Here is a 22,338-nt window from a genome sequence, read left to right as displayed (position 1 = left end):
ATGCAAACTATGAACCTTGCTCTGTATCAGCCACCAGGCCAAACTCTTTCATTTGCTAAACCAAATCGCCTCACCATATCCATGAATTTCTTTAACAAAATATTAGGAAAACCACCATGATTAGAACTGGCTTATCATAACATTTGACTTTTGTAACCGGATCTTTTAAAACAGGCTCTGCAATGTTCGGCAGCTTGAGCACCTGATTTCGAGTTTATTTTTAAAAGTGCCTTTAGGATGGCATCAGCCCTGAGCTGTGTGGCTCACAAGTGCACTACACTGCGATGTTCAGGGAGGCGGACTCCCACTGATCCTCACGTAGAGCAGCCACTTGCTAAAAGCAGCACCCTCCTGCAAGAGAGACTCGGGCTGTTGCACTTCTCCCGGGCAAAACCTCAGCTTTGAATACATCTCTCCTCATGGGAACGCTTCTCTGGCTGGAGAGGCAGCCCCATACGCACCTAGCCATGCCCCTGCCACATACACAGCACCATGTGGCCCGGAGGGGGACCCGGCTGTCCTTCTCCTCAAGGCAAGCTTGGCTCTGCTCTCCGGCCTGTGGCTATTCCCCAGCTGTGCACCGCCGGCGGACCCTCCCACGCCCCGGCGGGCCGCCCTAGGCGCACCCGGCACTGCCCCGTGCAGCGCGCGCTTGCCCGGCCCTTGGCGGAGAGAAGGAGCCGCAGGGACGGGAGAAGCGGGTTCCAGCTGCCAGCAGACGCGGGGGAGGGGCAGGGGGCTTGCCCGGGGCAGGCAGGCAGCCCTGGGGCTCCCGGAGGCAGCGCTGCGGGGGTGGGGGGGCGGTTCTGAACCCCATCGGAGGGGCAGGTTCTCAGCCAGCTGCAGCAACCGGTCGCGGCGGGCGGAGCAGGGCAATAAACTGCCCCTGCTCCGTGCACAGACGCAGAGCGAGGGCTGCCCCGCGTCTCTCCCGCCTGGCCTAGGCGGGGGAGCAGCCAGCTGCAAGGGGGGGGGGGGTCTAGGCAACGGGCAGTCCCTCCCCCCCCCCTCCAGCGCCAGCAGCCAAAGGGCACCTGAGGAGCCTGCAACAGGCGAGGGGGGAGGAGGGGGAATCCAGGGCTCATGTGCCAGGCTGCAAAGGGAGAGCAGGAGTCTGAACTGGGGCGAGGGGGGATGGGTTCAGTTTTCCAATATAATCCGCCTCCCCGCCGGGCAGCTCCTCAGCGAGCCCCTTGCGCGGCTCGCGGACGGGCTCAGCCTGCAGACGTGTCCCTCTCTCCAGCACAAGTTGCACTAACTTGGGGAAGGGAGGGGGGGCTGCGGGAAAGCGCCCGCGAGGTTTCCGAGGAGAATAGGGTTTACCTGTGGTTAGATTGTCATTGATTTTCAAAGGCACCCTCAGGATGTAGACCAGGAAAAGCATGATGAAGAACCACAGGGTCCAGAGGTAAGTCCATGACCAGACGATGCAGGACTTGAGCTGCTCCAGAAAGCCTGTCCCAGCTTCAGCCATGTTTTTGAAGAAGAAGAAAAGCCAACCCTGCTCTCTGCTGCCACAACCTCTCAGTGTGTATTTATGGGATGATTCATGCCTCCCAAAGTAGACTCCCCCCTCCCCTAGGGTTTCCATACAGGCATCTCTTCCAGCCGTAACATAATGAAGAAAAATATATTTAAAAACCCTACACACGCAAAATAGCCCCACCCCAACTCTGTCTGCCTTTTTCCCTGTGCCTGTAGTGCTCCAGTTTACAGCTGCAGCTGGGTGATCCCAATTAAACTGATTTCACCGAAAAACCACATGAACTGAACAGCCTCTGAGGTCTATTTGCAGGTGCTCGCAGCAAACTGGCTGGCATAGTGGTTGGATTCTGCACAAAGCTGAACCTCTAAAGGATGAACCTTTTTAGGGATTTTCTCTCCACCACCACCTTCCACACTAGATTAGGGGTAGGGAGGAGGGCCTAACCTCTGCAGAAGGGGAAAGACCCTTTCAGGGCTCAGATTCTGGGGGATGAGGGTGAAGAGAGAAAAGAAGATACCTTCCCCCACCCAGACAGTTCAACCCTTTTGAAAGGGGAAGAGAGTTTTGGAAGCATCTCTGAGAGTATAATCTCTAGCACAGTTATAATAGAATTCCATTGGCTCCCTAGTTCTATGTGCTAAGGTTGATGGGTTGTCTGTAAATCAGTCACTGAGGCATGGGGCAATGGTAGCAGCCTGTTTGCTACCTTATGAAAGTGGAGCAGAGGTACCTGTAATAAAGAACATGGGGTTGTAAAAAAAACAACTGCATCCCGGGTTTCCATGTTATTCCAAAGCCTGGGCTGATGTTCTCAAATCCAGCTGAGCTCCCAACCCACCATAATTTCACATGGGATCAGGTTCTTTGCAAACTATTGCTAAGTTAATAATGTCAAAATAAAAATGCATTGTTACTTGTTTTTCCCAACCTGTCTATACTTGTCTGAATAATGCCCAATGGGTCTTGATCCATAAGAATCTCTAGTCTTTAGGCACTACCACAGTAAAAATAAATGAGTTTTATAAAGGTGTAGATCAAGCATAACCCTACAGTAATAACATTCTTTACATTAATAAAGTGCATTTCTCATCCATTTTGTCTCTAAGACACATTTCTGCCATGACACAAGAAATTACTACTAGTAGTGCTGGCAGAACGCAGAGACTGTTGGGCATAATTGATTCTTATTTTTTAAAAAGATGTATGTGATACATATAAGCTAGGAATTATTAGGGTGCGTGTATTTGATTTCCCCCTCTTTCCTCTGTATATTGCTTGTCTCATTAGACTAATGCCTTTGGATTGAGATGATGTCTTCCTTGGAGTTGGGGCAGTGCCTAGTACAATATGGGCAATAACAGAATAGAAATAATCATAGAATTTTACAAGCAAACTGATATACCAACTCTACTCAGGGTTTACTTTATGTACATATCACTGAAATGTGGCCATCATGGGTGAAAAGTGACAACTCCAACAGCAAATAGAAAAGTTAAACTTTTCTCTAAGACAGTAGGTTATGAATACTTCAGTGGCCAAATAAAATTGCATAAAGCTTTGGTAAACAGATTGCAATTAGCTCATGTGCCTTGTGTTGGGATTGTCTTCTAGATCTCTTTCCACTCGACTACCCAAGAACTCAGACTCCAGCTGTCACTCAGGTATTTTTATTTGGCATACAACAACACTACACTAAGTTAATCAGATGAAAATGCAGGGGGAGAATGCAGGGTACATTATAGCTCCAAAGTTACACAGAAACCCTCTCACTTAATATACATTTACACAATTAATTGCTTTACACCTTTTGGGATTGGCTTGGCTACTGTGTAGGAACCAGTCCCTGTATTCGACCTACTCTTTTACCTCATTCTTACATTCCTGACTTATCTTGACAATTGTTATTTTGTTTTCTGTAAGTGGTTCCCTGGGTGGTCCCTCCCCTTATCTTATCTGGTTTAGAGGTTCTGTCTTCTAGCTCACTGACCCATTTTCCTATCCTAGTACAAATATTCTGTTTTCAATCTGCTGATCTATTTACCTCCCTAATCCTGTCTTCCAAGAAATGAGGCCTCCTCCATTTTTCATGACTCATGTCAAGCCAGGCCTACACCTTGTTAAGCCAAGACATCAAGGTCAACACCTCTATTTTTTTTTTCCAAACAGTACCATGGGATTTTTAATCAATGAAAAGGGTTTAGGACATCATCTTTATGTCTCATCCAAAAATGGTGCTTCAATGTCACGTGATGACCAAATTAACCTACTGGAGCATTGGTGTGACGGTGATTCAGAGGGATGGGTGGCACTAAATGAATCACCAAAGCCATTAATCAGAAAATATGATCATTTTGGAAAGGTCTGTTACAACATCCATGTTTATAGTTAGGTTATAGTCAGAAAATGAAAAGTAGACATCTATATATAAAACAGCACTGCATTTTGAATGTTTGAGCTTCTCTTTCTTGGTTTTAAAAAGGAAAGGAAGATTAAGGCACCACAAGCTTGTCTGCAAACTAATATCAGTATTATTCCAATAATGCAGTTATTTCTTATTTTGTGGCAATAAACCTTGGTCCTCTTTGTAATCATAAAAGACAGTGCACTCTTTGACTAAAATAAATTTCCCCTACATAGTTTGAAACTATTATTCTTTGTATTACAGAACTAAACATAGGATCATAAATGTAGGGATGAAAGAGATCTCAAGAGGTCATCAAGTTCAGTCCCCCGCACTAAGGCAGAACCAAGTAAGCCTAGATCATCCCTGTATTTGTTCAACCTCATCTTAAAAACTGATGGGGATTCTACAATGGCCCTTGGAAGTCAATTCAAGAGCTCAACTACCCTTATAATTGGAAAGTTTTTCTTAATATCTAACCTAAATCTCCCTAGCTGCAGATTAAGCCAATTACTACTTGACCTACCTTCAGTGGACATGACGATGATCACCATCTCTATATATCAACACTTAACATTTTTGAAGACTGTTATGAGTCGTCATTTCTCAAGTCAAAACTTGCTCAGTTTTTTTTTTTAACCTTTTCTTATAGATCAGGTTTTCTAAACCTTTTATTGTTTTGGTTGCTGTTCACGGAACTCTCCAGTTTGTCAACATCTTTCCTAAAGTGTGGAAACCCAGTATTGGGCATAGTTCTCCAGCGAAGGCCTCACCGGTACTGAGTAGAGTGGGACAATTACCTCCCGTGTCTTACATATAACAATCCTGCTTATGCACCCCAGAATATTAGTTTGTGCCCACTATAATCCCCAGTTCACTTTCAGCTGTACTGCCATCTAACCAGTTATTCCCCATTTTGTGGTTGTACATTTATTTTTTCCTTCCTACTTGAAGTACTTTGCACTTGTCTTGATTGAATTTCATCTTGTTGATTTCAGATCAATTCTCTAATTTTTCCAGGTTGTTTTGAATTCTAATCCTGTCCCCCAAAGTGCTTGCAACCCCTCCCAGTTTGGTGTCATCTGCAGATTTTATAAGCTTATTTGCCATTTCATTATCAAAGTCATTAATTAAAATAATGAATTGTACGGACCCTGGATGGACCCCACTAGATATGCCTTACTGTCTATCATTGTTTTCTACCCTATGATGTAGAGCTCTTATCTGATATTATTCCAAGATTTTGGTCAGGATTAATTGTAAAGAATTTTAAAATGTTTATACATTAACCTCTGATCTTTCTAATTCTTATAGTTGAAAAACTAGAGTGAATTGTTTTGGCTTCTTTAGGTCATTCAGTTCTGTTTTCTCCACAACACCAAAAAGGCCAGAACATCAAAACATTTTAAGTGTGTATTTTAAGTAGTCTTTTACCTTGCTTCCTACTTAATTATGTATGACCCTTTCTATTTCCACCAGAATTCTATTAATAATTAATACTTTGCAGTCATGTCATGCTATTTATTCCAAGAATCTCAAATATCTTTATGAGGAGGTGAACAAGTATTATAACTGTTATAAAGAGAGGGGGGGGAAATGAACCAGATTGGCTATGTAGCTTGCACAAGGTGTGTCAGTGAGTGAGACAGAGCTAGCAACAGAACCCAGCTTTTCAGATTCGTGGTAGCACGCTCTCTCACTGCCTCTAGTATACGTATTCATTAGAAAGGTAAACAAGAAACAAAAACAGGTATTACATCTACCCATATGTATAAAATAGCTTAACTTGTTTTACATTTTAAGTACACATACTTATAAGCTATGCTTGATCATGACTGACTGAAAACAATCGTGAACAAATTAATACATTACTATTGCCAATAACACTGAGGTTTGGAGAAAATTAGCTCATTAGATAATAATGTGTGCAAATGACTATATTCTGAGCATTTTTGCATGAAAGGTGAACTAAAATGCTCTTCAGAGACATGTTGAATCTTCAGTTCCTAGTCTCTCATTACACACACAATATTTCCATTTTGTATTCCATTGAAGAGGGATCCTAATAATGAAAAGACATTTTAAAAAGCAAAAACAAATTGTTCAGAAGCCAAGTGATTGAGGCAGTCAGGCCATAACAGAATACAGTTGTAGTCTTCATTATAAAAGAAATGTATTTTAAAAACAAACAAATTTTTTTTTACTTACCTGCTTAGACCCAAATTATCCAATATTTTAAGTGCTAATAGATTTCTTTATGCTGTGCACAACCAGAAAATGCACCCGTTCCAGCCCCAAATAGTTTATAACCCAACTACTCCTAGTTTATGTGCCATAACCTAAATTCAGGAGTTTGTTTCTCCTGAAATTGTTGATGATCTTTTATAATATCTAAAACAGGGCAGGAAATTAAAGTTTTCTTGTCCAATTTAGGTGTTGGTGATGTCAGCAGCTCTTTCAGCAGAAATACTGAATCTTGAACTCAGGTCCTGGCATGTAAGAAAAAAGTTATTGTCAAATGTTATTTTAAAATAAATGTGTAGTTTAAGTCTACCCATGTTAATGTAATTTTACAAACATTTCAGTAAACCTTGAAGTCTCTGCTCTCTGACTGGCTCAGAGGCCAATAGCTTTTTCTGGGCCTCTAATTTATATCCTCTTTAGAATGTCACATTTTTTTAAAATGTGACACTTAAGAAATTCTTGACCAGACCAGAGAGATTGCCAGACATTCTGAACACCCCCCTCAGACGTATCTGAAAACAACATATACATTGGCTTCATGTGTCAGTGAACATCAGGAATTGTCTTCCTGGGTCAATAAATCTTGATGCTCACCTCAGTGTACATTTATATCTGATTATTGATAATGTCCAGGGCAAGAGTTACATGGCCCATTAACTGTAGTACTAGAGTTAGAATTACTGAAAAAGAAATTATCTCCTAATTTTTCATCTACCCATAGCAATTAGCTTGATAAATAAGGTTAGTAAATATTTATAGCACTTTAGATGCAACATGGTACTGAATAAATATGTAAGAGAAGTCTGCTCCAAATTACTTTTTAATCTAATCTAGATACAAATCAAATAATTAAGGATCAATGGGTGAGTGGGAGAAGACAGTGACAGTGGAAGCTGTGATGGTTTGTTAAAATCATCCTAACTGGAGTTCAAGCTGTGATGTTGCACTCCATGTGTTTTATGGAAATATGCTAATGAATGTGAATATAATGTAACTGGAATATGCTTCATGCAAAAGGTCTCTTGTAAGGTATCATTACAAAGTTTATAATCTAGTGAGTGTGTTCATCCTATTTGTATGTAGGTGTCATTCTTGTATCTAGCTAAAAATATGAAGTATTATTCTAAAGTCCTGTTGTAACTGTGCAAAGTGTGCCATTAATGGAATCTTGATGGCTCCCGTTAACCAGGACAATTGGTTGTAAATGGGTCTGTTTACTCGCAAACCTTCCTGCGTACATGCAGGCCAACCCTGAAAGAATAGAGAATGGGGTCTTACAGTGACACGTGATCCCGTCACCTGGTACTGAAATCCATCTTAAACCTGGTGCTTTTCCATTTAAAGGAAGGGTGGGAACAGACAGACAGACAAAAGATTCCTGCCTTGGGCCAAAGCTATAAAAGGGGGTGGAACAGAACAAAGGCGGCAGTCATGAGAAATCCCCTAGCTACCATCTGAGCTGGAACAAGGACTGTACCAGGGGAAAGGATTGGGCCCAGACTAAGGAGGAGTCTAGTCTGTGAAAGAAGCTTATGGGAACATCTCTGAGGGTGAGATTTACCTGTATTCAGTTTCTTAACTGTATTAGGCTTAGACATGAGTGTTGTTTTATTTTGCTTGGTAACTTACTTTGTTCTGTCTGTTATTACTTGGAACCACTTAAATCCTACTTTTTTATTCTTAATAAAATCACTTTTATTATTGAACCCAGAGTAAGTGATTAATACCTAGGGGAGCAAACAGCTGTGCATCTCTCTCGGCCAGTGTTATAGAGGGCGGACAGTTTGAGTTTACCCTGTATAAGCTTTATACAGAGTAAAATGGATTGATTTGGAGTTTGGATCCCATTGGGAGCTGTGTGTCTGGGTGCTGGAGACAAGAGTACCTGCTGAGTATTTTTCATTTAAAGCCTGCAGCTTTGGGGACAAGGTTCAGACACTGGGTCTGTGTTGCAGCAGGCTTGCATGTCTGGCTCAACAAGATAGGGTGCTGGAGTCCCAAGCTGACAGGGAAAATGGGCTCAGAGGTAGTTTTAGCACATCAGATGACAGTCCCAAGGGGGTCTCTGTAACCAAACCCATCACACAAGCATTTGAGGAAAGTTAGTGGGGTAACGTAACCAACAGTTTTCAGCTCATATCAATCAAATGTCTGATATTAGAGACACAGAAGTCTGTATTGGAGTAGAACATGTGCATTACCCAGTGTGACAGACCCAAACCAGTGGGGTACAGGAGTCTGGTAGAGGGCAAATATACTGGTCACTGGATGAGTAGTTTTCTGTTCCCTGAGTGACCAGAGTAGGGGCTGCACTAGAGTAATCAGGAACCTGCTAGAACCAATTAAGGCAGACAGGCTGATTAGAACACCTGCAGCCAATCAAGGCAGGCTAATCAGGGCACCTGGGTTTAAAAAGGAGCTCACTCCAGTCAGGGAGGGGGGAGCCAGAGGAGAGGAAGTGTGAGAGAGGAGCTGGGAGCAAGAGGTGCAAGGAGCTGAGAGTGAGAGGGTGTGCTGCTGGAGGACTAAGGAGTACAAGTGTTATCAGACACCAGGAGGAAGGTCCTGTGGTGAGGATAAAGAAGGTGTTGGGAGGAGGCCATGGGGAAGTAGCCCAGGGAATTGTAGCTGTCATGCAGCTGTTCCAGGAGGCACTATAGACAGCTGCAATCCACAGGGCCCTGGGCTGGAACCTAGAGTAGAGGGTGGGCCTGGGTTCCCCCCAAACCTCCCAACTCCTGATCAGACACATGAGGAGTTGACCCAGACTGTGGGGAAGAACACTGAGGTGTGCAAGTCTGCCAATAAGCACAGGACCCACCAAGGTAGAGGAGGAACTTTGTCACACCAGGGAATTTAAAATATGCTGATATAGACTGAAGCTTAAACTTAGTGCTGAGTTTTTAATGCATTTTTGCTGAGATAAAACAAGGTAAGTGGAACAAGTGTTTAAATGTACAGATTAGAGCTGTCGATTAATCACAGTTAACTCACACGATTAACTCAAAATTAATCACTATTACAAAAATTATTCCCAGTTTTAATCACACTGTTGATAGAATACCAATTGAAAATTTACATATTTTGGATGTTTTTCTACATTTTCATATTATATTCTGTGTTGTAATTGAAAATCAAAGTATTATTCTTGATTACAAATATTTGCACTGTAGAAGAAAAAAATAGTATTTTTCAGTTCTCCTCATACAAGTACTGTAGTGCAATTTCTCTCATGAAAGTGCAATTGACAAATATAGATTTTGTTACATAACTGCATTCAAACAAAACAATGTAAAACTTCACAGCCTACAAGTCCAGTCAGTCCTACTTCTTGTTCAGCCAATCACTAAGACAAACAAGTTAGTCTACATATACAGGAGATAATGCTGCCTACTTCTTGTTTACAGTGTCACCAGAAAGTGAGAACAGGCATTTGCATGGCACTTTTGTAGCTGGCATTGCAGGGTATTTGTGCCAGATACGCTAAACATCCGTATGCCCCTGCATGCTTCGGCCACCATTCCAGAGAACATGCTTCCATGCTGTTGACACTCATTAAAAAAATGTGTTAATTAAATTTGTGACTGAACTCCTTTGGGGGAGAATTGTATGTCCCCTGCTCTGTTTTACCTGCATTCTGCCATATATTTCATGTTATAGCAGTTTCGGATGATGACCCAGCACATGTTAATTTTAAGAACACTTTCACTCATAGGCGCCAACTCTGTGGGTGCTCTGGGCCTGGAGCACCCACGGAAAAAAATTGGTGGGTGCTCAGCACCCACCAGCAGCTCCCCATAGCCCCGCCCTGCTCCAGCTTACCTCCACCTCCTTCTTGATCATGCCGCCGCATCCTGCTTCTCCCCCTCCAGCCCAGCGCTTGCACTGCAAAACAGCTGATTCGTGGGGCGGGAGGGAAGAGGCGGGGATTTGGGGAAGGGATCCAATAGGTGCAGGGAGGGGGCAGAGTTAGGGCGGGGACTTTGGGGGTGGAGTTGGAATGGGGCGGGGCCAGGGGTGGGGATGGGGTGGAGTCAGGGGACGGAGAAAGTTGGCGCCTATGCTTTCACAGCCAATTTCACAAAACACAAAGAATCTGAAGTGCCTTCCAAAATCTGAGAGGGACGAGGAGTGGAGCATGCTTTCAAAAGTCTTAAAAGAGCAACATTCTGATGATGAAACTACAGAATCCGACCAACCAAAAAAGAAAATCAATCTTTGGCTGGTGGCATCTGACTCAGAAAATGAACATGCATCGGTCTGCACTGCTTTGGATTGTTATCGAGCAGAACCCATCATCAGCATGGACACATGTCCCCTGGAATCGTGGTTGAAGCATGAAGGCACATATGAATCTTTAGCACATGAGGCACGTAAATATCTTGCAATGCTGGCTACACCAATGCCATGTGAAGGCCTGTTCTCACTTTCAGGTGACATTGCAAACAAGAAGTAGGCAGCATTATCTCCTGTATATGTAAACAAACTTGTTTGTCTTAGTGATTGGCTGAACAAGAAGTAGGACTGAGTGCACTTGTAGGCTCTGAAGTTTTACATTGTTTTATTTTTGAATGCAGTTATTTTTTGTACATAATTCTACATTTGTAAGTTCAACTCATGATAGAGAGAGTGCACTACAGTACTTGTATTAGGTGAATTGAAAAATACTATTTTTTTTTACAGTGCAAGTACTTGTAATAAAATATAAATGAGCACTATATACTTTATTCTGTTTTAATTGAAATCAGTATACTTAAATGTAGAAAACATCAAAAATATTTAAATAAATGGTATTCTATTGTTTAACAGTGCGATTAATCGCGCAATTAATTTGTTTTAAATCTCGACAGTCCTAATACAGATTTCTAAACTGAGTGTTCAGTCTGGAATTTTTCTGTCACCCAGAATCTTAAACTCATATTCATGGCACTGCAGGCCCAATCTCAAGCTTTAGAAAAGGAGGATAGTAGTAGTATAAAATCTGCCAGTATTCATTCAAGGGGAGCTTCTATACACCGAGAGTGTCACATTTCAGAGAAGACCGTAAAAAGGGAGAATTGTGTTCATTCCCTACTTCTCAAGCAAGCCAGAGTAATGATATTGATCTGACAAATAACTCGGCAAATGGAGAATGCAGTGTTGCCAATCTTATCCCCAGCATTGCAACTGGTAACGGAGACAGACTGAGAGACTGTCCAATTAGAGGGAGCAGGATCCCTAACTTACTGAAGACATGTTTAAATTGGAGGAGGATGGAGAAAGTGAACAGCAGACCAATCTCCACCAAAACACCTACTGAAGGCTTTCCAGGTCACTAAAGACCCCTTGCCAAAGGAGGTGAGCAAGAACACACTTTGAAAGTTGGCAAAGGTGCAGGGGGAAGAAAGCCTTATGCTTTAAATCTTTATAGAAAAGCAATGCCATGAAAAAGACAAGAAAATGGAATTTGGTCCAGCTCCTATGCAGTGTTAGTGAAATAATCAATTCAAACACAACTTAAAGGAGTTATTAGAATGAGCAATAAACATTCAAAATGGAATAAAATATTTTCAGGCAGTGTAAGGTTATCCTTAAATCAGAAAAAGGCTTTACACTTGTTTTGCTTTTTTCTTTACCTTTCAGGCTTGAAACACACATTGTAATATTTTCATCCTTTTTTGTTTTAGTACCAAGAAGGAATTTCACCTGGAGCACTCACATTTCTCAGGTCAACTGTAGGTGGTCTGCCAACCAGTGAACCCCCCGACATTACTTACTAAAGCACACTGAAATTTTCTTGAAAGCATCCCATCAAAATATTAGCCAGCAACATTTACATATTTCTTATCAATCATGCTGAGCCATGTATTCTGTGAAGTATTTTATGAAGAAAGCCTGTTCCCTCCATAAAACCCAGGAGCTGTATGAAGCCAATGGGAATGTGCACGCTTAGGATTGATAAAGAAATAATGAAAGCAAGGTTGGCCTTTGGTCAAAAAGAGCTCTTGGCAAGTCAGAATTTGGCATCTCCACACACGTTCAGTGCATCCCCAAAGGCCACTGAGGCTGTGGGAGAAAGGAGGCAGAGACAGATGGCTGAAAGACTGGAGAGAAACCAGAAGCGTTTTCTCCTTTCCCATTTTAGGTTGAAGGGAAGGACAATAAATCAGTCTGAGAGAAGCCAAAGTTTACTTTCCTGAAAGAAATTTAGAGGATGGGGAAGGTAGAAGGGACACTGACTTTTCCGGGCATTAAATATTTCATCTTTTTGTGTGGAATAATATGTTCAGTGTGGTTATTCAGTTAGTGAAGACTTGCTAGTTTCTTTAGTACACCTATTGTGAAGCATGTCTCCCACTTTGACTTTTCTTTCCAAAATTCCTGCAATTAACACATATAGCACTTACCTTAACTTTCCATCTGTCAACAGAAACACTGGGAGATAAGTGTCCTAAAGCACTCCCCCGCACACACACCTTAAGAGATGGCACCTAATTCCAGGCAGCAGGGAGGCACCTATCTCTGTCAGAGATCCACAAACAGGAAAAGACAGTTACTCACCATTTTAACTGTTATTCTTCGAGATGTGTTGCTCCTATCCATTCCAGTTAGGTGTGTGCGCGCCGCGTGCACATTCGTCGGAAGATTTTTACCCTAGCAACACTCGGTGGGTTGGCTGGCACCCCCTGGAGTGGCGCCGCTATGGCGCAGGATATATACCCCTGCCGACCCATCCGCCCCTCAGTTCCTTCTTGCCGGCTACTCCGACACTGGGGAAGGAGGGCGGGTCTGGAATGGATAGGAGCAACACATCTCGAAGAACAAGTTACAACGGTGAATAACTGTCTTTTCTTCTTCGAGTGATTGCGCCTATGCATTCCAGTTAGGTGATTCCCAAGCCTTACGTAGGCGGTGGGGTCGGAGTTAGATGTTGCAGAATGCAAAACTGCTGAGCCAAAGGCTGCATCAGCTCTGGACTCTTGGCCGAGGACCAGGTAGTTGCACGATACATCCCCTGAAAGGGTATGTGAGCCAGGAAGGCAGCAGAGAAGCCTGAGCCCTGGTGGAATGTGCAGCAAGGTGGCTCTGTGGAACATGGGCCAAAACACAGGCGGTGTGGATGCACCACATCATTGAAGATGAAATCCTCTAGAAGGAGACAGGTATGCCCTTCGTCCGGTATGCCAGTACGACGAAGGTTTGGGGGTGTTACGAGAGGGCTCTGTCCGCTAGATATAGATTGCGGATGCCCTACGGATGGTCTAGGGAGGGCAATTGTTGCTCTCCTTGCAATGAGTGTGGCTTCGGAAAGAAGACCGGAAGGAAGATATCCTGGTAGATATAAGAGGCCGACATCACCTTAGGGAGGCAGGTCGGACGTGGTAATAACTGCCTTTGTCCTTGAGGAACACAGTATATCGTGGGTCCAGTGTGAGAGCCTGAAGCTTGGAGACTCGTCTGGCTGCTGGAAAGGTTACAGGGAAACTGTGTTCCAGGACAGGTATATCAATGAGTATGTTGTCATTGGCTCGAATAGGGCAGTCATAAAACTGGTTAGAACCAGGTTGAAGACCCAGGTTTATGTCGGGGTCCCACTGGGGGGGGTACAAATGCTCCAACCCCTTGAGGAACCTAGAAACCACAAGGTGTAAGAATACGGAGCAGCCAGTCTCCGCTGGGTAGAAGGTAGAGATGGCTGTCAAGTGTATCCTTAATGATGATCGCGCTGCTGTTTGAGAGACCAGAGGTAGTCCAAGATGGAATAGATCGGGACCTCGGCAGAAAAACATTGCGTGTTTCAAAGCAGCAGGAGAAACGCTTCCACTTGGCCAGATACGTTAACCGAGTGGAAGATTTTCTACCACCCCAGAGAATCCTGTAGAACTGAGGCAGAACAACGTAACTCGGATCGGTTTAGCCACGCAGCAGCCAAGCTGTGAGGTGCAGGGATTACAAGTCCAGGTGGTGAAGCTTGCCGTGATCCCGCGTCATGGGGTCTGGGCAAAGAGGCAGGGGAAGAGGGTTGGCTACCAACAGGTATAGCAACGTCGTGTACCAGTGCTGCCTGGGTTACACTGGAGTGATCATGATCAGGTGTGCTCTGTCTCTGCGGAGTTTTAGCAGGACCCTGTGAACCCGCGGGAACAGTGGAAAGCGTACAGGAGATGGCTTATCCACGGCATCAGAAAATCTCCAAGACCGAGCCTGGGGAGAGGCCTTGGAATGAGGAGAACGTCTCTCTCTTTTCGTTCTCGCGAGAGCGAAGAGGGCTATGCGGGGAAAGTCCCACTTCCGGAAAACGGAATGGATAATGTCCGGAGGAAACGACCACTTGTGAGACAGGAAGGATCTGCTGAGGCGATCCGCCAGCTGAAACGCCTGGTATACAAGGCAGACTGCTCTCAGCTCTCGGACATTGATGTGTAAGGCCAGCTCTTGAGCCGACTGAAGGCCGTGAGTGCGAAACTGAGCCAGGTGAGCACCCAGCCAAGAGATGGGGTGTCTGTCCTGAGGGACCCCAAGGGGTGAATAGAACAGCATCCCTGGATACACCAGGGAGGGCGCTGACTCCCGGTCGAGGGAGCCTAGGATGCTCGGGGGGAATGAGACGACCATGAGTATGCTATCTCTGCCCGGGTGGTACACCAAGGTGAGCCACGATTGAAGTGGACGGAGGCGAAGCCTGGCATGTTTGGTTACAAACGTGCAGACAGCCACGTGACTCAGGAAACCTAGGCAAGTGCGAGCCAAAGTTGTCGGAAAGGTCCGTCGACCTCGTACAGTTGTTACCATCGCCTGAAACCGAGGCTGAGGTAAGCAGGCTCTGGCGAGACTGGAGTCCAGGATGGCCCCAATGAATTCTATTCCCTGTGTGGGAATCAGAGTGGATTTTTCTATTGATCATCAGGCCTAGACACAGGAATAGGTCCGTGTCGATGCCCACATGACTGGTAACTTGGGCCCGGTGGTCTCTCGAATGAGCCAATCGTCTAGATACGGAGAACGTGTATCCGACGGTGTCGAAGAGAGGCAGCGACTACAGCCATGCACTTTGAATACCCTTGGGCTGTATAGAGGCCAATCGGGAGGGCTGTATACTGGGAATGACAACGGTAGGCCTCAACCCGAGGGTACCTTCTGTGCGGAGGAGAAATGGCGACGTGAAAATACGCGCCCTTCATATCGAGGGCGGCATACCAGTCTCCGGGATCCAAGGGTGGGATGACGGTCCCCATGGGTACCATGCGGAACTTATCTGCATCGTGAACTTGTTGAGTTCCCGCAGGTCTAGGATAGGTCTGAGACCTCCCTTCGCCTAGGGGATTAGGTTTCGTCCTTAGGTACCTCCTGTATAGCTCCGATGGAGAAGGGCGTCCGCACCTCTTGCAAGAGGAATTGCTCGCGAGAGGGGTCCTTAAGAGGGACGAGGATGGGTAGGCTTTTGCCCCATTGGTGGTTAGAAGGACCCTAATTTCGGCTCCTTTGGGGTCCTGATTGACGCTTACGACCGCGTAAGCCATGCCCGCTGGCAAAGTCCTGTCTTTGTCTAGGCGCAGGGTAAGAGCGGTGAGGCTGGGGATGGAAAGGTCGGTGCTGAAGTCCCGGTGTGTGCATGCCGAGAGAGAGAGCGCAAAGTGACCCTGCTGCCCTTTAGGCTTTGCAGCCTAGGGCTAGTGTTTTCAGAGAACAGGCCTTTGCCATTGAAGGGCAAGTCCTGTATAGTGTGCAGCAGCTGAGAGGGAAGGCTCGATAACTGGAGCCATGTAATGCGCCTCGTGGCCACACCCAAGGCCAGCGTCGTGGCAGCAGAGTCAGCTGCATCCAGCTAGGCCTGGCGGGAAGCTCTCACTAGCTTCTTCCTTTGCTCCAGGAGGGCATCGAACTCTTGACGGGAGTTCTGAAGAACCGACTGTGTAAATTTGCCCACCGCCACCCATAGTAGCGGCTAAGCAGGGCTTACTGGTTTGCTACACAAAGTTGCAGGGCCCCTGCCGAGTACATCTTACGGCCCAGTAAGACCACAGGCCTAGCCTCCTTGGATTTAGGGGCTGGTGCCTGCTGGCCATGGCGTTCCGTCCCATTGAGGGACTGGACGACAAGGGAGCGGGGGGGGGGGGGAGATGTACATATAGGTACTCGTACCCCCTGGAGGATACCATGTACTTGCGTTTCGATGAGAGGAGGGCCCGAGGAGTATGTTCCTGCCCCCGCCTCATCTGGGGAGGAGGAAGAAGAAAAGGCCAGGGACAAGCGGGTCCTGCGTGGGCTCGCGCTCCTGGACGACCTCCTGATCCAGTGGGATCTGGGAGCCCAGTGGCTGAACCGGGGCTTGCTCTGTACCGGTCGGAGGGGGACGGCTAATTGTCGCCTCTGGCACTCAGAGCTCCGACGGAACGGCGTGAGATGGGACCACCGGTACGCCTCTGGCGTGATAGTACGCCCAAGGTGACTAGAATGACCACTGATAGGTCTCCTGGAAGACTCTGGAGGGCACATCAGAAACAGAGTACTGCGTATATGAAGTGTCCACACGGGACAACACTGATGTGTGGCTGGATGGCCCTGGAGGAGCTGAAAAGCCCTTGGTAGCGTCTCCCTCTCTAACTGACATCGCTCGACGCAGCACCGGGGATCGGTACTGGGAGACATACCGGTACCGGGAACGGGACCTGCCACCGGAGCTGTGCCAGGCGGTCGACCGAGAGCGCAAGGCTCGATGTTCGGGAGTGGCTACGGGCGTCCCGGTGCCGGGAGCTGGATCGGTGCTGAGTGTACCAGACCGGCGAACGGGATGGTGACCGGTGCCGTGAGTACTACTGGTACCGAAATGGAGAACGGTGCCGAGACTGCGAGCGGCGTCGGGACCTCGATTGGTGATGGGACCGAGAACATCTGCAGGACCGCGATCGTGAACGGTGCCGCTCTGCGGTGCCAACGGAGGGTGGTCTGATCAAGGCAGGCTTGCCGATCGACTATGTAACCCGCACCGGCGGTGCCGGGGGTTGAGGCAGCGCAGGCTCTGCCCTTGCCATCAACTCCCTCGCTGTGGAAATGTTTTCGGCGTGGAGGGAATAGTGAGCTCGACCACAGCTCGCACCGGGGAGCGTTCAGGTGCCGGACTCGACGGCTCTTGCCTGGCCGGAGTCTACGGTGCTGATACTGTCGGTGCCGCAGCAGGTACAGGTGCCGGCAGTGCGATGTAGTAGAGCGCTCGGGCTGCGGAGCAGGCGGCTCGGACGCAGTGTCATAGCGAGCTCGACCACGGTCGGTACCAGGGAGCTTTCCAGCACCGGACTCGACGGCTCTTGCCTGGCCGGAGTTAATGGTGCAGATATTGTTGGTGCCGCGGCAGACATCAGTGCCGGGCGATCCGACTGAGCATAGGAGCTTTCCAGCACGTTAATGGTGCAGATATTGTTGGTGCCGCGGCAGACATCAGTGCCGGGCGATCCATCTGAGCATAACGCTCAGCTGCGGAACAGGCGGCTCAGACGCAGCTTCATAGCGAGCTCGACCACGGTCCGTACCGGGGAGCTTTTCAGCACCGGACTCGACGGCTCTTGCCTGGCCGGAGTTAATGGTGCGGATATTGTCGGTGCCGCGGCAGACATCGGTGCCGGGCGATCCGACTGAGCATAACGCTTGGCTGCGGAGCAGGCGGCTCGGACGCAGCAAGGATATTGTGCCTCTTCATCCTCCAGGAGAGGGATCCATGCCGAGGAGACGTCGGAGCCAGCGACGGTCGGTGCCGAGAGGCCTTGGCGGTACCGGCAATCCGGTGCCGAGGGAGCGCTCCTTGAAGACTAACCAGCGCTCGGCGCCGAGAGTGGAGGAGCAAGAGCTGCCTCCCTCAGGAGCTGTTTGAGACGAAAGTCCCGCTCCCTTTTGTTCTCGGATTAAAGGCCTCACAAATGCGGCACTTATCTGTGAGGTGAGATCCCTCGAGGCACTTAGGAGAGGATCTCTTGCTGGTAGCGGCTTGCGGCCGGCCGAGCCTTATAAAACCCTGTGGACCGGGCATCGGACCTGGCACCGGGTGAGGGGAAGGGGATAAACCCCGAACCCCTGTGAAATAAATACACTATACTATACTACAAACAAATAAAGTTAACTACAACTATAAACATCTGAACTATATACTGAACAAGAGAAACTACGAGTAGCTAGGGAAGTGGAGCTCAGCTAAGCCGCGCTCCACTGTTCCAACGACCGACACGGGCGGTAAGAAGAAACTGAGGGGCGGATGGGTCGGCAGGGGTATATATCCTGCGCCATAGCGGCGCCACTCCAGGGGGCGCCCAGCCGACCCACCGAGTGTTGCTAGGGTAAAAATCTTCCGACGAACGTGCACGCGGCGCTCACACACCTAACTGGAATGCATAGGAGCAATCACTTGAAGAAGAACCCATCTCCTGGAATCAGGCAGCTTAGGCACCTAAAGTGTTTCTTGAGGGAATGAGTTAGGCACTTGCTTTACTCCACACAAAATGGCCAGAGGAGGTGGTGGTGCCCATCTTGTAACTTTCAGCACACTTGTCCAAGATGTGGGATATGCTGCTCCAATTCCCCCCCTCTCCCCGCATCAGAGAGAGAAAGGATTTGAGCAGGGGGTCTGTTGTCCCGCAGGCAGGTGCTCTAACCACTGAGTTGATGTAGGGCTCCCTCAGGGAATGTCTAAACTACAAAATTAAGTCAACCTAAGTTCAGAAGCTGGATGCTGATGTCAGTAATTAAATCACTTTTGCATGGCCATACTATGCTCCTTGCAGCGGTGGTGCTCATCACCAGGAGCATTTGTACCAACTGTACTGTTAGTGCAGAGCATTGTGGGATGGCTTCTGAAAGCCAGTAACAGTTGATGTAAGTATATACTGACACTGCATTGACTTAACTACACCAACCTAGCTACTGCTGACTCTACACCTCTCATGGAGGTGGAGTTAAGTTGGTGTAGCGGGGGTTACATCAGCAGGAGCCAATTTTTAGTGTAGACACTTAGGTCGACATAAGCTGCCTTGAGTCTACCTAACTCTCTGTAGTGTAGACCAAATATATGCAAAGTCCTGTTTCCCTGAACACAGTAGGAATCAAACAGCAGACAGTTTCCTTGCTTAATATTCCATGCCTTTTTATTCCCAGCGAGGATTCTATGCAAAAAGCTGTTTCTGAGCTCGCTCTCTCTCTCAAGGTCACATTACAAGTGCTTCTCTGGCTGTTCTTGGCTTCCTGTTACCTTCTCAGTACTTCTATAGTGTGTCTGGCTGGGTCTGTTCCCAGACACACAGCTGCACCAAAACTAAACGCTCAGGTCTCAGAGAAACTCCTCCACTCACTAAGCTTAGCTCCTAACTGGCCTTGCATGGGCTGTGTTTTGGGTAGCAGCTCCTATTGTTTCAGCTATCTTAGTTCAAAAGTAGCTTAACTGCTTATATTTATCTTGTATAAAGGGAAGCTATTATGCCCACCATCTTCAATGATGTTTCATCCAACCCCCATCATAAGATAATTGCTCCTACCAAAGGCTCCATATGGTATTGTTGCAGGGGCCTACCTTACTTTTGTACCATGTAATTTGGTGCAAGATAACTCAGCTCAAATATTTTCGTCTAGGAGACTGACAGCAAATACCACTTTTACACCTCTAAGTAGAAAAAGTTTCTGACTTCGTCATCTTTCAACTGCCTCCTCTTCAGCCCTCTCAACTGCAACAGAAGACAGGTCAGTAAAAAAGAGACTTAACAGCCAAATTTTTTTTGCTGTTAATGTGTCCTTAACCCACACCAAGACTCAAATTTGACAGGTTGACCTGGAGCATATACCCACTCTGCATTTCCTCCTTCAATTCTTTCCTTTACAGATAATTTGCCACATTTGCCAAAGAGTATGGCGTGATGGAGATAATCCAGTTCAAAACACAGTCCACCTCCACTCTCGCTCCTTCCTCCCTCATGTCTTCTCCAGGGATAGCTCTCCCGCATTATTGCCCAGGGTAGAGATGAATTCTTTATGAAGAATAGGAGCCACTGAAGTACCAAACCAGTATAGAGGGAGATGTTTCTAAACACATTTCTTTCCTCCTGTACTGCTCAAAATAATAGTAGTGAAGTACTTTCAGCTTATTTTTAGTTGAAGTTTAGCTTTTCCTGCCTCTGAAAATCTTAAATAAAACTTTTAAATGACAAAGAGCTGTGTTTGGGGACAGGGGAAGGAAAGTTTGAATGACCAACCTGATTCACTGCTTTTATGAAATTTTCAAGCAGCTTTATAAAAGGATGGCTGTTATGTTAGATGCCTGCTTGCCTCCACTAAGCCCAGGACATTGGAGGCCTGATTATGCTCTCACTAATTTAGGCTATGGCTATACTACGGCTTAGGTTGATACAATTTATGTCACTCAGGGGTATCAATAAGCCACCCTCATGAGTGACATAAGGTACACCGAGCTAAGCGCTGGTGTGGACAGCACTATGTCAGCGGGAGAGCTTCTCCCACCGTCATAGCAACTCGTTGGGGTGGATTAATTAAGTCAACAGGAGAGCTCCCGCCCGTTGGCTTAGAGTGTCTGCACTAGCGGCACTACAGCAGTAAGGTCTCTAGTGTAGCCATAGCCTAAGTCAACAGCACACCTATTGGACTGGAATGGTGCACTTTACTAGTTACCATACAAAAATGCTAATGACATCATACCTGATATTTTTTCTTCTAGGTTGGATTACAGGTTTGTCCTTTTCTTTAAAATGTCATGCACTGAGTTACAACTTTAGTAGTACTCAGGTCTGTATTTAAGGCTATTAGTCTGTCATTATGGAACTAAGTAGATAGTTTAGGTTGTTGGTTCAACAAAACATCCCTCCCCATATTACACTTCAGTTTCTACCCCCTAATGCTCAGGTAACAAGCACAAGCAAACTGGAGGTTATGGCTTATTTCTTGTCAGTTGGTCATCTCACAATGGTGGTTTACCTGACTTGGACATAATTCCATTTTGCGTCAACAGTCATTTTAGTCTCTCTGTTAAAACAATCTTCAATATGTGATAGCATTACTAAAATTAAAAGTAATATTTATACATTTCAGTATTGGAGATTACATATTTCAAAACAAAAAGGCATTCTTAGCAATTCTTACTGAGCAGAAACTTAAAGAATTGCAATAGTAATGAGCTCTAACAATAGTCCATATATTCACCAACAGAAATGCTCATTTCTTTTAGTAGTAAAATACAAATCCAACTGAACACCATGATTGTATGAGTCATACTTTGCTTCTGTCAACAGATGAACAAGCTACAGGTTAGCTGAGAATTATTTGATTTCTTTTCACTGAGTGATTTCAAACTAGAACTGTTCAGATTCTAAATCTTGCATGCTCCTCTGGACCCAAGCATTTGGAAAAAAACACCACCACAAGAACGGACTTGCAGCTGCATAGTTTCAGCTTAGCAAGGAAAGACAAGTGTGAGAAAAGCCATTAATATACTTTAAATTTTGTTGCTTTATCTAACTAAACTAAGTTATAGATACAAATTCGTAGCCAAGAATGGAATTAACACTTTAAGTCTCCCCAGCCTCACTTAAGCTTGTCTGAAGTGCAGGTTCTCCTTTGTCCCATAACACTTGGATCTGATCACATTCTTTTTCCATCCCACTAATAATCACATGGCTAGGGACCTGTGAGACACAGAACAATGAGGGGAAATCTGAGGGGGAATGGACAGTTAGCTTCTATTTGTAATTCCTGCACCTAATTACTACCCATTTTGATTGTATAGCCTTGACACTTGCATTCCAAGGAAAAAACGCAAGCTTTTTGAACAAATAATCCAAACCAAGTCTACGATTGTAGGCAGACTGGCTTTATGGTACTCAGAATAAATTTCACTCTTTCCTACTAAGATACCATAGCCTTTCCCCGATACAGCTAAGATAAGTTTTTATTTCTGAAGTATGAAGTTACTACTACCACATTCATCACACTTGGCCTAGAAACAAGGAACAAAGTTAAGCCAGCATCTACTTATTGCCAGCTATGTGCATGACATGCTCATTTCACACACTGACTGGCTTAGGGATATGGGATCATCAGTATGAAGACTGGTTGTCGGCACAGTACAGTGTACAATTTAGGATTATACATAGATTATTCCATCATGTATGCTCATCAATTTTAAGCAGGACATACAAAAAATGAGCCGTGAACTGGCCAGAGGTCTAGTGTAGCTGAACAC

The 22,338-nt window shown here is 45.9% G+C and overlaps 1 protein-coding gene and 1 long non-coding RNA gene across 4 annotated transcripts in view; one reads left to right on the top strand and one right to left on the bottom strand.

Moving 5' to 3' along the window:
- Positions 1-1,786, bottom strand: part of ST7 (suppression of tumorigenicity 7) — a 228,699-nt gene extending 226,913 nt beyond the window's left edge. For 2 of the 3 annotated variants that reach the window (XM_039508628.1, XM_039508630.1), the window contains exon 1: positions 1,324-1,786. In XM_039508628.1, the coding sequence (XP_039364562.1) occupies positions 1,324-1,591 (268 nt within the window). In that variant the 5' untranslated portion in view covers positions 1,592-1,786. The remainder of the gene's footprint in view (positions 1-1,323) is intronic. The other variant, XM_039508634.1, reaches the window with a different exon arrangement.
- LOC120387682 lies at positions 1,208-19,824 on the top strand. Its single transcript, XR_005590295.1, has 3 exons — positions 1,208-1,408; positions 3,098-3,147; positions 19,722-19,824. It is a non-coding gene; the product is annotated as an uncharacterized LOC120387682 (long non-coding RNA).
- The last annotated feature ends 2,514 nt before the right edge of the window (positions 19,825-22,338 follow it).

The sequence above is a fragment of the Mauremys reevesii genome, linkage group 1 (assembly GCF_016161935.1).
Source record: "Mauremys reevesii isolate NIE-2019 linkage group 1, ASM1616193v1, whole genome shotgun sequence".
Lineage (NCBI taxonomy): Eukaryota > Metazoa > Chordata > Testudines > Geoemydidae > Mauremys > Mauremys reevesii.
Note: the sequence above shows the minus strand (reverse complement) of the source record. Positions and strands in the feature narration are given on the sequence as shown.